We start from the raw sequence: 20433 nt of genomic DNA on the forward strand, positions 1-20433 counted from the left end.
ACTGAGAGAAGGACCTCTCCTGAAGATCTCAGGACCCAGGTAGGTTCGTACAAGGGGATGCTGTTGGCCAAATAGCCTGGACCTGAACCGTCTAGCTTTAAAGATCATAACCAGCACCTTGAATTGTGCCCGGAAACAGGCAGCCAGTGGAGCTGCTGCAATGGGGGGTTGTCTGCTCCCTGTAGCCAGTCCCAGTGAGCAACCTGGTTGCAGATCTTTGGACCAGCTGAAGTTTCTGAATGCCATTCAGAGGCAGCCCAATGTAGAGCATGTTACAATAATCTAGACAGGATGTAACCTGATACTCCAGAACTCAGGATGGCCTCTCCCAGTGGTTTCATGTATATGTTAAATAGCATGGAAGACAAAGCAGAGCCCTGAGGAAACCCACAGGTCAATGGCTGGAGTTTTGAACAGGAGTTACTCAGCACCACCTTCTGGGTACAGCTCTCCAGGAAGGATCGGAGCTACTATAAGACAGTGCCTCCCAGTCCCATCCCAGTGAGAAGACCCAGGAGGATATCGTGGTCAATGGTATCGAAAGCCGCTGAGAGGCCCAGGAGAACCAACAGGAACACACTCACCCTGTCTAGCTCTCTTCATAGGTCATCCACCAAGAGGGCTAAAGCTGTCTCTGTTCCACAGCCAGGCCTGAAACCAGATTAAAATGGATCTAGATAACCCATTTCATCCAGAAATTCCTGGAGTTGGGAGGCCGCCACATGCTCCAAGACCTTGTTCAGAAAGGGGAGGTGGGATACTGGCTGATAGTTGTTCATTATAGAGGGGTTCGGAGATGGCTTTTTAAATATAGGTTTCAAAACTGCCTCCTTTAGGCAAGCTGGAACTTTGCCTTGTTCTAAGGAGACATTGACCACCACCTTCACCCATTCTACCAGTCTCACTCTGGCCCGTTTGATCAGCCAGGAAGGGCAAGGGTCTAGAATACAAAGGGGTAGACAAACTAAGCAATACAACATAGAGAAAGTATTCAGAGAAGGAACTCTAATACTACAAGCTATTTCCCTTGTATGTTCAGTAGCGAGCATCACTGAATGCAGGAACCGCCAAGAGATGCAACCTACTTGGAGACAAAGCCACATCTTTATTATTTGAATATGTCCAGACTTCGCCAGCCGTGAGGCATGGGCTGAATAACCTGTCTTATCACTTAAACGACACCAGACCTATACTTGATACAGTGCACCCAAGAAGGACAACTGTGGAATCCACTTAAGGACCTCATCACATTGAGACCAGAATTCGCCACAGATTGTGGCGACTCTGGCAGGGCCCGGTGGGGGGCATGGGGAACCCATTGCCCCATGCCATGCATCGCCCACCTTGCCCCTCACCCCATCCCATGGGAGGAAGCATCGCCGCCCAGCTTCACCCTGTTTTTGCTATACCTCCCATGTTGCAAAAGTGGCCTTGTACCACACCTGGACTTCAGTTGAGGCACAGAGTCCCACTGAAAGTATATCAACATCACGTGATGGGAGCCGGTGGACTCCGTGCCACAACTGAAGTCCAAGTGTCATAGAACAGACAAATTTGACCGTCTGATGAAGTTGTAGGTGACAGCTACTGGGCAGTTTCCATACAACCTGGGAGTAAAGCTTATTCCAAGAGCTGCCAAGTCAAGCCAAGTCTCAACAGCCTGAATACTCCTGGACCCTCAAGACAATCCCCATAAAAAGAAGAGGAAAGCTGGGCATACATGGTTCCCTACCACTATCCTCAAAAAACTGGATCAAGCTTCGTGCCTCTCCATAAAAGTTGTAAAAGAGAAAAGAAAGAAAGAACCCCAGAAAGATTTGTGGTTCTCCTTGTGAAACCTGAATGCTAGAGAAGTGTTGTGTCCTTGAATGCATAACCTGCCTAGGGACTGGAGTGAAGCTTTACTTCTTGATGTTTACTTAAGAAAAATCTCAGCTTTTTCCACTGAAAGCAACCAGTCTTCTTATTAGTCAGGCTTTCTGAGACTGGCCAAAAACATTAAACATAGGGAACTGGAAGCGTGGGGGGGGGGGGGGTGCTTGCTTTCCTGCAGTATAACATGTTACAGTTCAAAACAAGGCCATGCAATTATTTTGATTTTGATCGGCTTCCACTATAAGGCAGATAATGTCAGGCCACACTAGTATGCAATTTTGAAGTAATGGCTCATGGGAAATTTGTGGAAGAAGCAGAATATAACATGACAATGTGCCAGGAGCAGGTTATGAGCTATAGGTAGGAAAATCCACACCAAAGCAAATTGGCTTTGAATCCAAAACAGATACCGACAATAGAAAAAAATCAAATCAGATCAGATGAAACAGGAAGAGGATGTAAGGAACAGCCTGTACTTGTGCATTAAAAAGGATACAGTAGTCTGTCACACTTAATACATAGGTTGCAATGTAGTTTTTTTTAAGCCCCCTTCTACATTGACATGTAAAATCCAGATTATCTGCTATGAACCGGATTATGTGGAAGTGTAGACTCATAAACCAGTTCAAAGCAGATAATGTTGATTATCTGCTTTGATAATCCGGATTATATAGCAGTTTAGAAGGGACCTGAGTGGTATGGTAGTCTGTAAAGGTGTTGTTCTTCAAACCGTCACTTACTGGTCTACAATGAGCCTTTTAAGCAGAGGCTGGATGGCCATCTGTCGGAGGTGCTTTGAATGAGATTTTCCTGCTTCTTGCAGGGGGTTGGACTGGATGGCCCATGAGGTCTCTTCCAACTCTACGATTCTATGATTCTATGATTCTAATGAGCTTTTGGGAAAAGAAGAGACAGAGCCGTGGCACAAATCACTCGAGTGGCACTTGGTGGTAAAACTGCTCTTCTACTGTCAGATACTTTTAAGAATCACTGGTGCAATTAACATACAGTAGAGTCTCACTTATCCAACATAAACAAGCTGGCAGAACGTTGGATAAGCACAAATGTTGGATAATAAGGAGGGACTAAGGAAAGCCTATTAAATGTCAAATTATGTTATGATTTTATAAATTAAGCACCAAAACATCATGTTTTACAACACGTCTGCCACTTGTTTGGGAGTGTGGCTGCACTTGTGTTGCTCGGCGTGTTGGCCTGCTGCGCATTGCTGCCTAGAGAAACAGCTGTGGATCCGGACTGAAGGCAGACTGCATTGGATAATACAGAATGTTGGATAAACGAAGGTTGGATAAGCAAGACTACTATACAAACATTTCTTACATCCACAAAATTTCTTGGAAAAATGTGTGTTTTAAAAGGAATGCACACAACTAGACAAAATATACTTGAAGTTGGAAAAATGAGAACTAATTATCATGCTGATTTCATTTGGAGTTTAACTCTGTGGACTATAGTAGTGAGCTTGGTTCAAATGTAAGAATGCTTTAATTTGTCAAAAGTTTCGTTGCACTTAGTTTATAATGTGGTGCAGATGGAAAGTGTTGTTCTGGCACTGAGTGCTATGGTATTAAGAAAACTAAATAAAATATCTGTTGTCAGACAAGTAAATGAACAGACAAAGAAGATTGCCCTGTATTTACTCTACAGCTTAAAGCACAGGAAAAATTGCCTGTGCAAAACAAAAAAAATCTCCCATAAAATTTTGTTCAGCAGTGAAACAAAGTATGCATTTTTAATAAACTTGTGGTCTGCCATGCAGTGAATGAAGAGGAATACACTGCCAATACTTTCCTTTCGAACAATTCAATAATTCTGAACAAGTTCCCATGCACGTGCTTACAAGAATCTGGCCCCCTTTCCCTGGAATAAGAGCCTTCAACTATGGAACAGTTTCTTAGATGAAAACTCATTTGTTTTGGAAACTATAGAACACCAGAAAGGAGAGCATTTAACAGCTTTGATTAAAGACGGCATGGCAGAAAAATAGTTTGCTACACTTCTGTCAACAAGTACCAAATGATGAGGCCTCACATGGCAGTTTGCCATTTTTTATTTGCTTCTTTGCAATACCTTGTTTTTGTTCTAGATTAAGACATTTGGAAGACAGCAGAGCTAGGGCTCAGCATGGACATACATGGTAATATCTCAGATAAGACTGATCATGCTGATGGTGATTTATGCTCCACAAAACGATCAACAACAGTGGGAGGAAGGTTCGGCTGAAAAATAGTCCAAGACCAGTGGTCAGCTATATGGCTGACTCAGTGGCTGAACGTGGATCTCCACCAACTAAACCCAATCCTCTACCCACTGTACCATATCAATTACCAAAATTATACCTCATTTTTAAAAGAATGAAATATATGAGAGACATCATAGCGTGGCAGTTTGAATGTTGGGCTAGGACTCTGCAAGTTCTCTAAGGAACCTTGGGCAAGTTCCACTCTCTCAACCTCAGGGGAAGCAATGACAGGCCTGAAAATCCTATTAATAAGATTGCCATTAGTCACAACAAAGGTCCTAATCTTCAACTTTGCATAATATAAAATTTAACTTGAGCCAAGAGTTAGCTCAGAAATCTTTCTAATTCTAGAAACATAAGGAAAAACGATTGAGGTAGGCTTATGAACCACACTTCAGGTGTGTATCCCCTGAATAACTATTGAGGCATCTGAACTGCAGAATTAATGCCATTTGATGCCAGGATCGAGACATGAGAGTTAAAGTGGTAATAGCTGCATTAATTCTACAGTGTAGATCCACCCCAAGGGACTCTGAATCAACTAGTCAGTGGATGTCATTGGCACAGAGGCTGTATTGGCAATTACGGGATTTGGAAATCACTCAAGGGAGTATAGCGGGCTGGATCTATCCCACACCTGCAGCACCAGTTCCAGCACTGCCTATCGGTCTAGCAGTGGTTCTCAACCTGGGGTCCCCAGATGTTTTTGGCCTTCAACTCCCGGAAATCCTAACAGCTGGTAAAGTGGCTGGGATTTCTGGGAATTGTAGGCCAAAACACCTGGGGACCCACAGGTTGAGAACCACTGGTCTAAAGAATGCTGTCTGAGGAAAAAGAAGAGACTGAGGAACTACCCTCTAGAAGTGGAAAACATGGGAATTATCCAATAATAGAATTGAGAAGTTGGAAAATACCCCACAGCATAGCGCAGTGGTTCACAACCTGGAGTCCCCAGATGTTTTTCGCCTACAACTTCCAGAAATCCCAGCCACTTTACCAGCTGTTAGTATTTCTGGGAGTTGAAGGCCAAAAACATCTGGGGACCCCAGGTTGAGAACCATTCTCTTAGCTAGTCCATGTACAAGTCTATTTAGGAATTCACAGTTAAAGTATCCCTAAAAAGTAGTTATGTAAACTCTGATTAAAACCCTCCAATGAGAGAGAGTCCACCATCTCCCACGATAGGTCCTTCTGTTGTGGAACAGCTTTCAACTATCTGGAAGTTCTTTGTAATGTATTGCTGAATCTTTTTCCTTCCACTTTAAACCCATTGGTTTGGGCCATAATCTTGGAAGAAGCTGACAACAGGCTCAGTCCATCTCCTACATGACAATGCTTCCGATATTCAAAAGTAGCTATGATGTCACCTCTCTCTGTCTTCTGATCTCTTGATCAAGCAAACGGAGCTTCCCCGACCATTCCTCCCAGCGCCTGGTTTCAATACCCTTTACCAGATTAATCACCCTCTTCCACCCACCCATGTTCCAACTTGTCAACGTTCTAAAACTGGATTCGGTACTTCAAGGGTGGTCTGAACAAAGCAAAATAGAGTAGGAGTACTATTACTTCACTTGATCTGGGTTACTGTAACACATCTTACAGTGCAAGAGCTGCCAATACAAATCATGCTATTCAAATTACATTCAAAAGACCATCTGCGACTTGGACGATGTCTGGTGTCCTAGCTCTCCCATTTCTACCCGGCCTGCAAGCTCACTGGTTCCTACTACCAAAGGAGCCAAAAAGACCATTGGAATTGAAGTCGTTGCTGGGGACAACGTTTATAAATTTGGTTATTTGGATTATTTTTCCTCTTTCATCTGCAATAGAATTAACTGTTAGTGAATTATTAGTATATGCATAATTGCAAGGGCCCCTGGTGGCACAGTGCGTTAAAGCGCTGAGCTGCTGAACTTGCGGACCGAAAGGTCCCAGGTTCAAATCCCGGGAGCGGAATGAGCACCCGCTGTTAGCCCCAGCCCCAGCTCCTGCCAACCTAGTAGTTCGAAAACATGCAAATGTGAGTAGATCAATAGGTACCGCTCCGGCAGGAAGGTAAGGATGCTCCATGCAGTCATGCCAGCCACATGACCTTGGAGGCATCTACGGACAACGCCGGCTCTTCAGTTTAGAAATGGAGATGAGCACCAACCCCCAGAGTCGGTCACGACTGGACTTAACGTCAGGGGAAACCTTTACCTTTACCATATGTATAATTGCAGACACACTAAAATTCAAACAGTCTCACTTATCCAATCTTCGCTCATCCAATGTTCTGTATTATCCAACAGTCTGCCTCCCCACCCGGATCCACAGCTGTTTCTCTAGGCAGGCAAGGATCACAGATTTTAAAAAAATCTTCACCAGGCTAAACTTTTTACAGATTTAACTTTTGACAATGTTGTTACTGTGCATTCATTTTATGCAATTCTATATTTATTTGTAATCAATTTTAGTCAATGTTTTCAATATATTGCGACGTTTTGGTACTAAATACGTAAATACAGTAATTACTACATAAACGTTACTGTGTATTGAACTGCTTTTTATGTCGATTTGTTGTAAACCATGTTTTGCTGCTTAACTTGTAAAATCATAATGTAATTTGATATTTAATAGGCTTTTCCTTAATCTCTCCTTATTATCCAACATTTTTGCTTATCCAACGTTCTGTCAGCCCGTTTATGTTGGATAAGCAAGACTCTACTGTAGTCACTTTTGTTTTCTTGCCATTTCTAGTGTACTTATCATTGTTATCCTCTTGTTACCTTCAATGCCTAAAAGTTCAACATCCAAACTCTTCTGGTGCTACAAGACACTTTGTATATGGTGTAGCTTGTAAACGAGTTATTAGAAGTAACACACAATCCCATTTATACATATTTACACTGAAGTATCACTTCAATCCGACTTATTCCCAATGGGTTTGTGCTGAGTTTCAGACATAATTTGTTCTATTTTCTAACAAAAGGAAGACCAAGGGCAGAGAGAGACAGGAACAAAGAGTACAAAGCTTCGCTTTCTAGTTTTCTGTCATTTGTCTACCTATCGGGCTGGCTCTTTTTCAAGCTAAACACTTGGAAAAAAAACCAGATCTCTTCTGATCTTGGAAGCTAAGTAGGGTTAATAATTGGATGAGAGGCCGCCAATGTATACCAAGTGCTGTGGGCTATATTTCAGATGAAAGAACTGGCAACACCACCTTTGAGTATTCCTTACTTACCCTATGAAATTCATGAGGTCACCATAAATCAACAAGTGACTTGAAGGCGCTGGTTCTACCATTAGACTAATGGAAGCCACTGTTTCAGTGTGATGAGGAATAGCAACATATTTTGGATGGTCTGAGGTTTTTGCATATGTGTCATGTCTTGGATCCTCTAAGAAAACCCATCACTTGAGCATGGTGGAAGATGCTGCCGTCAGTAGTACTGGCATGGGATTTAAATGTCAGTCTGGCCAGCTTTTGGAGATGTGAGGTGGACATTCATCACCTTACCCTTTGTCTCAGGCAGAAAACCAGACATCCTTGATATCTTAACTACCCAACCACACCATCTTAAAAACAGCACGAGCTGAAGGAAATCAAGCATTAAATTATCTTTTAGCTGTGGCTTTTAAAAGGGTAAAAATGTCAGTGAAACGGAATATAACTTCTTGAAACAAAACAGCCCATTAGCAAATGCTCTTGCATCCCTTTGTGAAAGAACAAGTGCCTTTAAGCGACGGAGAGACAGAATGGGTTTCCTGCCATTCAGGAGCAGTTTGGTTTAATAGCTCCATGTGCCACAATCCTCCCTCTGCCAATCATTCAAAGATATTGTACCGTGTATGAAAGCTATCAAGGGCAAACTAAATACTGCAGCTATGTCTGTGTAACGATTAGGAGAAAGGAAGAATGGCGTGGTGGAAGAATGGTGGTCAAGTAAATCTTGACACTTTCCTTCCTGCCCATTTTTGATGGGCATCACCCTGAATGCCACCACTCTCATTGGCTTTCAAGTAATTGCTGCTAAAAATGCACTATACAGCAAAGAAAAAGGGATTTGGCATTCCAGATGGTGCTGAATTATCATTTTACGACCTCTCACCATGTTCTATGCTAGCTCAGGATGAGAACTACTATCCAGCAATATTTGGAAAACCACATGTTCTGCCGGCAGGACATTGAGAGCCACATGTTTGAAAATTCACCTTCCCAAAAATACCTTGTGCAGACAAAATAATTGAATCAGTGAGAAGCATTTGCCTAAGATTTCTTTCTGACATGCTGTTTTACTATCAGCAAGGAGTTCAGGTAAAGGTAAAGGGTTTCCCCTATTCTTAAGTCTAGCCGTGTCCGACTCTGGGAGTTGGTGCTCATCTCCATTTCTAAGCTGAAGAGCCGGCATTGTCCTTAAACACCTCCAAGGTCATGAGCACCATTACCTTCCCGCCAGAGCAGTACCTATTGATCTACTCACATTTGAATGCTTTTGAATTGCTAGGTTGGCAGAAACTAGGGCTAACAGCAGGAGCTCACCCTGCTTTCCGAATTCGAACTGCGACCTTTTGGTCAGCAAGTTCAGCAGCTCAGTGGTTTAACCCACTGTGCCACTGGGGGCTCCAGGGAGTTCAACACACACATATATACAGCATCAAAAATCCAATGTCCCACACAGTTATCCCCGCACCCATTTCTAAACTCTTATAAAACAGAAAGGAAATTATATATTTATTTATTTTATTTATTACAATATATATATCCCGCCCTTCTCACCCATCAGGGGACTCAGGGCGGCTTACAAAAAACACATATATAAAAATTGTACAATGCACTATAAATCAGTTTTAAAAAATTATTCTTATTAAAATTATATAGCAGAGTTCCATCAGAAGACACAGGAGGACTCCTCCCTACATCTGTCATGCCATGTTAAGAAAGTGTTTCTTAAGTGTCGGGAAACTGAGGAAAGAAGATGGCCAGAGATCATTTTCCGAACACTGGAATCACTATGAAACTGGAGAATTTGGGGGGAAACACATGGGATGGGATCTGTTAAATTTGCATGTGTTGAATCACTTCAGTAACGTGGAGTAAGGGGCATTCCTATGAATGGTACCCTACCAAATATATGTTTGGAGGGTAAAGCTCAGTATCCCCAAAGTGGTGTCTAGTTAAGATCAGTGCCTTGGGTCTGCTCCTGAGTAGCAGGATTTGAAGGGGAAACCAAGGCTGTATTTTGCTGCATTTATTGAGTATTTCTATTTGAGCTAGAAAGGGTTTTAAGCTGTTTTATTTATATTGGTTTTATGTAAATTGATACTGTTATGTTATGAGCTGTTTGGCATTGGACCTCTCTGCCCAGGAGTGTGGTGGAGGCTCCTTCTTTGGAGGCTTTTAAGCAGAGGCTGGATGGCCATCTGTTGGGGGTGCTTTGAATGTAATTTTACTGCTTTTTGGCAGGGGGTTGGACTGGATGGTTCTTTCAACTCTATGATTCTATGATTCTATGTGTTATATGTATGTTACTATATTTTGTGTATTCTATCGCACTACTATGTGCTTTGTAAACCACCCTGAGTCCCTTTTGGGAGATGGTGGTAGGATATAAATTAAGTTTTATTATTCTTTATTATTAATATCCCAGAAGCTTTTTCCCCAAGGTTTTCTTTTTTAAAAATGAGCAGGAACTGCACTTGCTCATCTGATAAATTTGAAAATGGATTATTTCGGGAGAAAAGGCAAGAATGAACAACACGTGATGGGATCTGAGAAACAAAACTTTATGCTACGGGACATACAGTCACGGTAATATGACACACATACCCCATGTGGGACAATGTTCCTATTTACAGTCTGAAGTAGTAGCAAAACCATCCCGGAAAGTTTTTTTTTAATTTGGCTGAACTAAACAGATGTGTCATTTGTAAGGCTGCCTCTGTCTTATTAGTCTTTCAAATGACTCCAGTTACATGAACTCTATGTGGTTCATGACAAAACCTGGGGACTGTGTTTACCCCACAACGGAACCATGGATGTGGGAATTAATAAAATGGGATGTTAATTACAATAGGTTAACTGTCAGCATATCATTCCGTAGCCTTCTTTCATGTGGATCTTTCCTTCTAAACTGGGGGAGGTGAAGAGAACAAACCAGAGATAACAAAGGATCAAGCAGGCAACGGAAAGATTGCAACCAGATGGCAACAGAAAAATACCCAAGGAATTTGGATCAAAGTTTGTTCTGTCCTGCAAGGGCTGGAGGGAGTGGGGGAGAGACAGAAAATTGGAACAAGGCAGATGGCAATCAAAGCCCAGCACATCCTCAAATACTTCTGTTCATTTGTCCACATGCACAGAAGGCCCAACAGTAAGAAGGAAAGTGGAGTAAAATAGTTTCAAAACCATTCCATAAATCACCTATATGATCACTGTCAACAACAACTTGGAGCTTTCTAGTCAAAATAAAGTTTCTGGCTCTGTAACTCTTCCGGTTCATGAAGGTTGGCAGTATCAACAAGAATCCTAAAACTTACAAAGCACGATCTTCAAACATTAGCAATATTAACATCAATACCCTAAATATAAAATCAAATAGGAACTGGAGTAAACAGTTAACAATCCACAGACAGGATTTTTTTAACATATCCTATCAACAAGATCCCACTGTACCAGACATGGGCAAATTTCAGCCCTCCAGGTGTTTTGGACTTCAGCTCCCTGGTAGGCTGTTAGGAATTGTGGGAGCTGAAGTTCAAAACATCTGGAGGGTCAAAGTTTGCCCATGACTGCACTATACTATACTATACCAAGAGGTAGGCAACTACCACAAAGTCAGGAGTCACTTTTCAGGTGTGGCCTTTTCTTTCTTTCTTTCTTTCTTTTTTCTTTTTCTTTTTTTTTGCTTTTAAAATTATGTGGTTAAAATACTTCAGGTAAGCAACATATATGGGCAACAAATTTTAAATTTGATTAAATTATATTAAGAATCTTTAAATATTGTTCAGTTTCATCAGAACTCCTTCATGTATTTTTAGCAGGTAACACCTCCCCATTTATGTCTGGTAATTTTAGGGTAAAGGTAAAAAATTCTTCCCTGACATTAAGTCTAGTCGTGTCCGACTCTGGGGGTTGGTGCTCATTTCAATTTCTAAGCTAAAGAGCCGGCGTTTTCCGTAGACACCTCCAAGGTCACATGGCTGGTATGACTGCATGGAGCACCATTAACTTCCTGCAAGAGGGGTACCCATTGATCTACTCACAAATGCATGTTTTTGAACTGCTAAGTTGGCAGAAGCTGGGGCTAACAGCAGGAGCTCACCCTGCTCCCCACATTAGAACTACCAACCTTTTGGTCAGCAAGTTTAGCAGCTCAGTGGTTTAAACCACTGTGCCACCAGGGGCTCCAGAAATTGACTTTAACTGATGTTATCTTGACTATGGTATTGACAACTACTACACAATGAAAAGGAACTAAATTTATGGAGCCGCAGTGGTGCGAACTGCTGAACTGAAGGTTGGCTGAACTGCTGACCTGAAGGTCGGCAGTTCTGATCCACAAGATGCGGTGAGTTCCCATCTGTAAGCTCCAGCTCCTGTCAACCTAGCAATTCGAAAACAAGCAAATGGGAGTGGATAAATAGGTACTGCTTTGGTGAGAAAAGGCAAAGAGACGTTCCAAGTTACCAAGAAGTAGCAAGGCAGCTTGAAAATGGAGAAAAGAACACCTCCCCAGACCCAGAGATGAGTACTGCCTCCAGAAGCCAGAAATTAAAGGAGAAGCCTCTGCCTTTGTTTGTCTGTCCCATTGTATATGATTGTAAAGGCATTTAATGTTTGCCTATGTATGTAAATGCTGTAATCCACTCTGAGTCCCCTAGAGGAGAAGGGAGGATATAAATAAAGTGTATTATTATTATTAGTCCGCAATCAGTTATTGTACATGTAGCTATTGTTTTGGGGTTTTCAATTCTGGGGGCATATCAGAGTATCAGTTTCTTACAGCTCACAAACAAGAGGCTGGGGGCCACCTGCCAAAGAAACTTTCCCCATGCTGTTTAATTGCAACCGAATACATGTTTACTCACAGAATTCAGTGGTGCTTTCCCTCAAATCAAGTGATCCATGATTTGCAGCCTTAGCAATTCAGAGCCTCCCGTTACTACAGTAGAGTCTCACTTATCCAAGCTTCACTTATCCAAGGTTCTGTATTATCCAAGGCAGTCTGCCTTTTAGTAGTCATTGTTTTTGTAGTAAATGTTGCAATGTTTTGGTGCTAAATTCGTAAATACAGTAATTACTACATAACATTACTGTGTTTTGAACTGCCTTTTCTGTCAATTTCTTGTAAAACATGATGTTTTGGTCCTTAATTTGTAAAATCATAATGTAATTTTATGTTTAATAAGCTTTTTTCTTAATCCCTCCTTATTATCCAAGATATTTGCTTATCCAAGGTTCTGCCGGCCCGTTTATCTTGGATAAGTGAGACTCTACTGCATTTGTTCTATTCATTATGTACCCCAATGATGAAAAAATTAAGAGAAGGGGGTTTTATCTATTACCTCCACTGATTGCATCCCTTGATAATATTTTAAGGTTTTCAAAACAACTTCAAGTTTATTACAAGTCATGAGCTGAAATAGCAGTTCTCATCGCCCCCTCACTTTCATTTTTTGTTTCCCTACTGACTTATGGCATTATTTTTAAAAGAAGAGCCTTACAACATTGAGACAGACCAACAGGACAACACCATCAAAACAAAGTTATAGAACTGAGCAGATATTTTCTAAAAAGTGCACATTTTAACAAAACCAGTATTTGGGAATCAGGAAGTTTGTCCCAGCATTAAATAATGTTATGTAACAAATTTGGGGGGGGGGGGGGAGGAATCTGTTCCTGGTTTGAAAGTATTATTCCTGTTTAATTGTACAGTACATACTTTGAAAATAATAGTAGTACTCCAGAATCCTCATTTTTGTGGCTGCCACAAAGTAGATTGAATTGGTTGAGATATTGATTGAAAAACTAGAACAGGGCATCACACAAAAACAAAAGTTTCTGCAGTTTGATAAACTTTTTGCATGTTTTTATGATAGAACCAATTAGAAAATGACATTTATAACCTGGAACAAAAATCATGTTACATAGTGTAATCAATCAATCAATCAATCCCTCTCTTGTTTTACCTCCCTAAAAGAAACACAACTCTCATGTAAAATCAATGCTGTTGTAGTTGTGTGCCTTCAAGTCATTTCAGCCGTATGGTGACCCTAGGGCAAATTTATCATGGGGTTTTCTTGGCAAGACCGTTTGTTCGGATGAGGGGGGTTACCTTTGCCTTCCTCTAAGGATGAGAGCGTGTGACTTGCCCAAGGCCTCCCAATGGTTTTACATGGCTGAGCAGAGCTCTGAATCATATTCCAACACTCAAAACAATATACCAAATCACTTTCCAGTTGCATTCAACTGAGTACAATTCACTCTATTGTCCGTTAAATGTACATCGATACAGCCCCGGCAAATAGCTTAAGCTGTAAACTCTTGTGAAGATAATAGAAGATTATTCATAGTCATTTGACACTATTGTGGTTGGATCGATCTCACCAAAGTGTTGGTGGTTAATTCTGCACGAAAGCTGTTTGATGCGTGGCAGGATCTTGAGTGCCTACATATGTTTCTGCACAGACAACGTATGGCGTGAAATATTAATGATTTCACATCTGCCTACCCATTAATGTACGGGCGGGCAAAAAGCAGCTCTGCCCACAATCCCAGCCGGCAGTGAGCAGCATTGCTGGGAAGGACAATCCAGTATCATCTAGAGGCAATACTTTGCATCCAGAGAAAGAGGAGCTCTTGATTATTTTAGCCAATTGAAAATGAATACTTCCATCTTCAGCCTTTCCAGGCAGAAAATACTGCTGTGTTCAAACATTCAAATGACAGATTAACAACTAAGCAAGAGGGGAAAAAAGCAGCATCTGTGAATAACTAATCAACAAATAAATTAAGCAGAATGGATAGAAGCCAGGGGGGAAAATCTATACCTCTCCTTTATTACTTGCATTCACTGAAAAATCAGTATTGTGGCAAAGATCAAGGATTTTTAGACAAAGACAAAGCTGGAATCAAGTGATTTTAACATACCATCTAAATTTTGCCTTCACATTTCTCCATAACAATACAAAACACAATTTCTGTTCCTGGGTTATAAATGTAATTTTTTCCTAATTGGTTCTATCATAAGAATATGAAAAAAGTTTATTACCCTGCAAAAACTTTGTTTTCATGGGATATCCTGCAGCACATTTTGATATAGGTTTTCAATGAATATCTCATCAAGCCTCAACCAATTCAACATACTTTGTGGCAGCCACGCAAACAAGGTCTCTGGAGGAAAACAACTACAGTACTTTCAAAGTAAGTATCACACAATTAAACAGTAAATAATACTTTCAAACCAGGAACAGATTTTGTTAAAAATTGTGTTACACAGTGCTATTATATATCTGCTTCCGCTTAAAGACTTAAAGCAGAATTTAATTCTAATGATGGTTCTGTTGTACCAGCTTTCTCAAGGCAAAAAGCAACAGAAAATCAGCAGTATGTTAATGGATGGACAGGTAATTTGAAATTATCTACTGCTAGACAACATTAACCAAAACAAGGGATGCTCTCATGCGTCTATCATCCACAATAGACGCCTCAAATCAAGAAACAATTTTCTAAGATCTACAGAGATATTTGCAGGAACACCACAGCAAGCAAGAGTCCAAAAGTGGCAGGCTAGAACCTGGAACCTCAATCCATGGCTGATACTGGATGAGAAACTCCCTCCTGGGCACACAGAACACTGGGCAATTTGGAAGCCGCTGAACAGACTGCGCTCTGGCATCACGAGATGCAGAGCCAACCTTAAGAAATGAGACTACAAAGTGGAGCCCACGACATGCAAATGCGGAGAAGAGCAAACCACAGGCCACCTACTATAATGCAGTCTGAGCCCTGCCACATGCACAATGGAGGATCTTCTCACATTGACCCCAGAGGCATTCCAAGTGGCCAGCTGCTGGTTAAAAGACATTTAGCATAATGCCAAGTTTTTAACTTTGTGTTTTTAAATACATTACAACTGTATCCTTGGTTTCACTTCGGATACAATAAATAAATCTGCCACAATAATTCAAAGTTGTGGTCCCTGGAACAGTGCTCTTCCGCAGGTTACTGGCTGCCAGACCACCAGGATGAAAGAAAAGAAGGAAGGAAGGAAGGGGTTGTAGTCAATAGATGCACTGGGGAATAAATCTGTTCTGATCTTCAAATAACAATAACAACAACAACAACAACAACAACAACAACAACTTCATTTTTGTATCCCGCCCCATCTCCCCGAAGGGACTTGAGGCGGCTCACATGAGGATCAAGCCCAAAAACAGCATAAAATACAATATCAAAATGCATTTAAAACATGTAAACATATAAAAACAAGGCATATAAAATACAAGAAAAACATACTGAACCAACCAATAACCAAGGCGCAGTTAATCAAATCAAATAGCACTGCTTTTAAGCATTGCCAAACAGCACAACCTAGCCCTGAATGAAGAACACATGCCCTTCTAAATTACTGGACCATAACTCCCTGCAGCCCTATCCCAAACAACCAAAAATAAGAAATAACGGATGCTGCAGTTCAACCATGTCCAGGGTCACATAATTCAGACTGCTGGACAAGCCACTGCAAAGTGAAAAACAAAGGCGCATGACAGGAAAAGAGCAAAGATGCGTTTGGGGCCAGATAGAAAGTGTGAAAGTTACACCTTTGCGACAGACGAATATTCAGTCTACTTGATCAGATGCAAGTACATCTTTCTCTCGGTGAGCCTCAAAAGGGATACAAGATCCAGACCAGCACAGCTACTATATCTTTTGTTGGCTGTTGCTCAAAAATCAGATGAATAAAAGCATGCAAACAAGCAGAATCAGACAAACAATGCTTGGTGCTAACTAGAGCAGACCCACTAAAATGAGTGGGACTTACTTTAGCCCCCACTCTCTAAAGTCCCATTGATTTCAGAACCAACATGGGATTTAGTCTCTTATAAGCATGCTATAGTGATCTGAATGTTATAAGGTACAAAACGTTACGAAAGGAAACTTGGGGAGGAGACTCTAGATATGCCTAGCAGCAGCTTTAATAGTTTGGTGGTTGCACTTTGGAGGCTCCGATTCCCTCCAAAGTGCATCTCAAGGTGGGAAGTGTTATGTGGAGGAAATAATGCCTAAGCAGAGGAAACCTTACAGGAAACGGCTTCATGCACAAAAGCACTGCCCTGAATCCGTAGCATTATGTCAACTTTTACCAATATCCTCTAAGTCAGTGGTTCTCAACCTGTTGGTCCCCAGATGTTTTAGCCTTCAACTCCCAGAAATCCTAACAGCTGGCAGACTGGCTGGGATTTCTGGGAGCTGTAGGCCAAAACATCTGGGGACCCACAGGTTGAGAACCACTGTTCTAAGTGGTGCCATCTCAAGTGAAGAACTGGAAAACTGTACAATGAGCCCAGTAATGGGGCCACTTCCAGGAAGTTGTAAAGGTCCACAGAACCCCCTCTACACCACCATATAATCCAGATTATTAAATCAGATACTCCACATCTGCTTTGAACTGGATTATATGAGTCTACACTGCCATATAATCCAGTTCAAAACAGATAATCTGGATTTTATATGGCAATATAGAAGGGACCTGAGCCATTTGTTATGGTAATTTCTTCCAAAGGTAGCCATGGAACTACAAAGTGTGGGCACTTTGGGTATGCATGAATTAGGCAACTGACATTCATGGGCATATGCAACGCATCATAGGAAACATTGGTCAAATGCAATAGAAAAAGCATGATAAGGTATCATTGTTGATATGTCTTCCTGTGAACAATTCTTCTTCCTAGGGATATTGCTGTAAAATTATGTATATATGTATTTAAAAGCCAATGTGGGATAAGGCCTGAGAGTTGGACTATGTATCTGCCACATAGCAGTAAAAAAAATCTACACTGAACTGGGTTATATGGCAGTATGAACTCAGAAAATCCATTTCAAAGCAGATATTATCTGCCTTGATGTTCTGGGTTATATAGCTGTGTGGAAGGGCCCTATGACTCTGGAGATCAGGATTTAAATCCCTGCTCAGCCAAGGAAGCTGATGAATTTGTGCAAGACAAGAGTTGTTTCTCCCACCCTGGACTTTCCACAGATATATAAACCCCACTTGCCTAGTTTCCAACAGACCTCACAACCTCTGAGGATGACTACCGTAAATGTGGGTGAAATATCAGGAGAGAATGCTTCTAGAACATAGCCATACAGCCTGGAAAACTCACAGCAACCCAGTGACTCCGGCCATGAAAGCCTTTGACAACACAATGACACCAAATTTGTCTCAAGGACTCTATGTTCACAACAACCTGAGATCTTCCTTCATCATCATAACAACTAACCATAGCAAACATCATTCCTCCACGGGCAGTCATGTCAAGACAAGAAACAAGAATCTTTGTCAAAGGTGTTTATATTATTAAACTGCCCACTTTTTTGGGGGGGGGGGGGACAACTTGCAGGGCATTTTGCTCTAGTTTTTCAATGAATATCTCATGGAGTCTCAACCAATTTAACATAGTTTGTGGCAGCCACAATAAACAATGTTTCTGGAGTAGAACAACAACTTTCACAGTGAGCATCGCACAGTAAAACAGGAAATAACACTTTCAAACCAGGAACAGATTGTGTTGTCAAAGGCTTTCATGGCCAGAATTACTCCCAACAAAGGCAGAAAGCAGACAGAATTTGAAGCTGCAAGACAATTCAATGCTAATCAAGGTGATTAATTGCAACATTCACACTTGCCTCCAACAGACAAGAGTTCTTTCTTCCACCTGGACAATATTCCAGATAAATAAACCTCACTTGACTAATTTCCAACATACTTCACAACTTCTGAGGATGCCTGCCATAGATGCAGGCAAAACGTCAGGAGAGAATGCTTCTGGAACATGGCCATACACCCTGGAAAACTCACAGCAATCCTTTATGATTCCAGCCATGAAAGCCTTCAACAACACAATCTGTTCCTGGTTTGAAAGTGTTATTTCTTGTTTAATTCTGCGATGCTCACTTTGAAAGTACAGTAGAGTCTCGCTTATCCAATGTAAACAGGCCGACAGAACGTTGGATAAGTGAATATGTTGGATAATAAGGAGAGATGAAGGAAAAGCCTATTAAACATCAAATTAGGTTATGATTTTACAAATTAAGCACCAAAACATCATGTTATACAACAAATTTGACAGAAAAAGTAGTTCAATACACAGTAATGCTATGTAGTAATTACTGTATTTACGAATTTAGCACCAAAATATCACAATATATTGAAAACACCGACTACAAAAATGCATTGGATAATCCAAAATGTTGGATAAGTGAGTGTTGGATAAGTGAGACTCTACTGTAGTTGTTAGGAGCCCCGGTGGCAAAGTGCGTTAAAGCACTGAGCTGGAGACCGAAAGGTCCCAGGTTCAAACCATGGGAGCGGCGTGAGCGGCGTGAGCGGCCGCTGTTAGCTCCAGCTCCTGCCAACCTAGCAGTTCAAAAACATGCCAATGTGAGTAGATCAATAGGTACTGCTCCGGCGGGAAGGTAACGACGCTCCATGCAGTCATGCCGGCCACATGACCTTGGAGATGTCTATGGACAACGCTGGCTCTTCGGCTTAGAAATGGAGATAAGCATCAACCCCCAGAGTCGGTCACGACTGGACTTAACGTCAGGGGAAAACCTTTACCTCTACGTTTTACTGTAGTTGTTGTACTCCAGAAACATCCGTTGTTGTGACTGCCACAAACTATGTTGAGCTGGTTGAGACTCTCTGAAAACTAGAGGAAAATGTCCTCCTGAAACATGGCCATACAGCCTGGAAAACTCACAGCAACCCAGTGTAGCAAATCATATGGGATCAGATCCTGGGATACAGGGCAGTGTAAAGAGGGGTCCATAGTGTAGATCAGGCATGGGCAAAATTGTGAGAGTTGGAGTCCAAAACACCTGGAGGGCCCAAGTTTGCCCATGCCTGGTGTAGATGCATCCCGGGCGCATCTCTGGCGCGGGAAGGAGACCCGTCGGGAACACTTCTCCCAGGAAGGGCGCGCGCGCGGCTCGGCGTCTCGTGCGGATGCGTACCTTGATGATGCTGCTGCGCCTGGGGGCGGCGCGCGCGGCTTCCAGGAGCCCGGCCTCGTGGGCGTCGGGCAGGACCCCGCTCCGCCGCTCCCTCTTCCGCCCCGCCAGGGCCAGAGACGGGCCGCCCTCCGGGTCCGGCGGCAGCTCCGCGTCCTCCTCGCCCTTGGGCTCCATCGGGGTTCCCAAAACCGACACCCGTGTGCCTCCTGTCCTCTCTCAGGGCGCCGCGAGAGCGGGCTCCTCCCCGGGAGTCATCATCGGAGAGTTGCAAACTCTCTCTTTCTCTCTCTCTCAACTTGGACAATGAGTTTCCCCGCGATGGTCCTCCCTGGACAGTCCTCACGCTGTCCTCCTCCCACTTTAACGCGAGCCCACACCGCTTCCTCCTCCTCCTCTTTCTCCGGCTCCTTCTCCGCGCTCCTCGCGGCGCCAAAGAGGAAGCCGAAAGGAAAGGAGCGCAGCCAGGCTCGCGCTCTCTCCCTCACTCTCTCTCTCTCCCGCGACCCTCCTTCTGTTGTTGGGCTTGTTTTGACAGCGGAGACCTGAGCGGCAGGCGCCGCAGCCAATCATGGAGCGCTTTGGGGGATAGCCTCGCCCCTCTCTGGGCGTGGCCACATAAACAAGGTTTGAGGGGTGGGGAGAGTGCTATGGATTTTTCTATCTCACTTTCCTTAACATACAGTATTACAGTAGAGTCTCACTTATCCAGCATAAACGGGCCAGCAGAACGTTGGATAAGCGAATATGTTGGAAAATAAGGAGAGATTAAGAAAAAGCCTATTAAACATCAAATTAGGTTATGATTTTACAAATTAAGCACCAAAACATCATGTTATACAACAAATTTGACAGAAAAAGTAGTTCAATACGCAGTAATGCTATGTAGTACTTACTGTATTTCCGAATTTAGCACCAAAATATCACAATGTATTGAAAACATAGACTACAAAAATGTGTTGGATAATCCAGAACGTTGGATAAGTGAGACTCTATCAGCTACATTGTACAGAAAAGTCTCACTTATCCAACATTCACTTATCCAACTTTCTGGATTATCCAACGCAGTCTGTGTTTT

At 42.2% G+C, this 20433-nt stretch overlaps 1 protein-coding gene across 1 annotated transcript in view; it reads right to left on the minus strand.

The window, feature by feature from the left end:
- Positions 1-19871, minus strand: part of plcl1 (phospholipase C like 1 (inactive)) — a 278934-nt gene extending 259063 nt beyond the window's left edge. The window contains exon 1 of the mRNA XM_062962738.1: positions 19359-19871. Coding sequence (XP_062818808.1) covers positions 19359-19532 — 174 coding nt within the window. The 5' untranslated portion in view covers positions 19533-19871. The remainder of the gene's footprint in view (positions 1-19358) is intronic.
- Between the last annotated feature and the right edge of the window lie 562 nt (positions 19872-20433).

This window comes from Anolis carolinensis, chromosome 1 (assembly GCF_035594765.1).
Source record: "Anolis carolinensis isolate JA03-04 chromosome 1, rAnoCar3.1.pri, whole genome shotgun sequence".
Taxonomy (NCBI): Eukaryota; Metazoa; Chordata; class Lepidosauria; order Squamata; family Dactyloidae; genus Anolis; species Anolis carolinensis.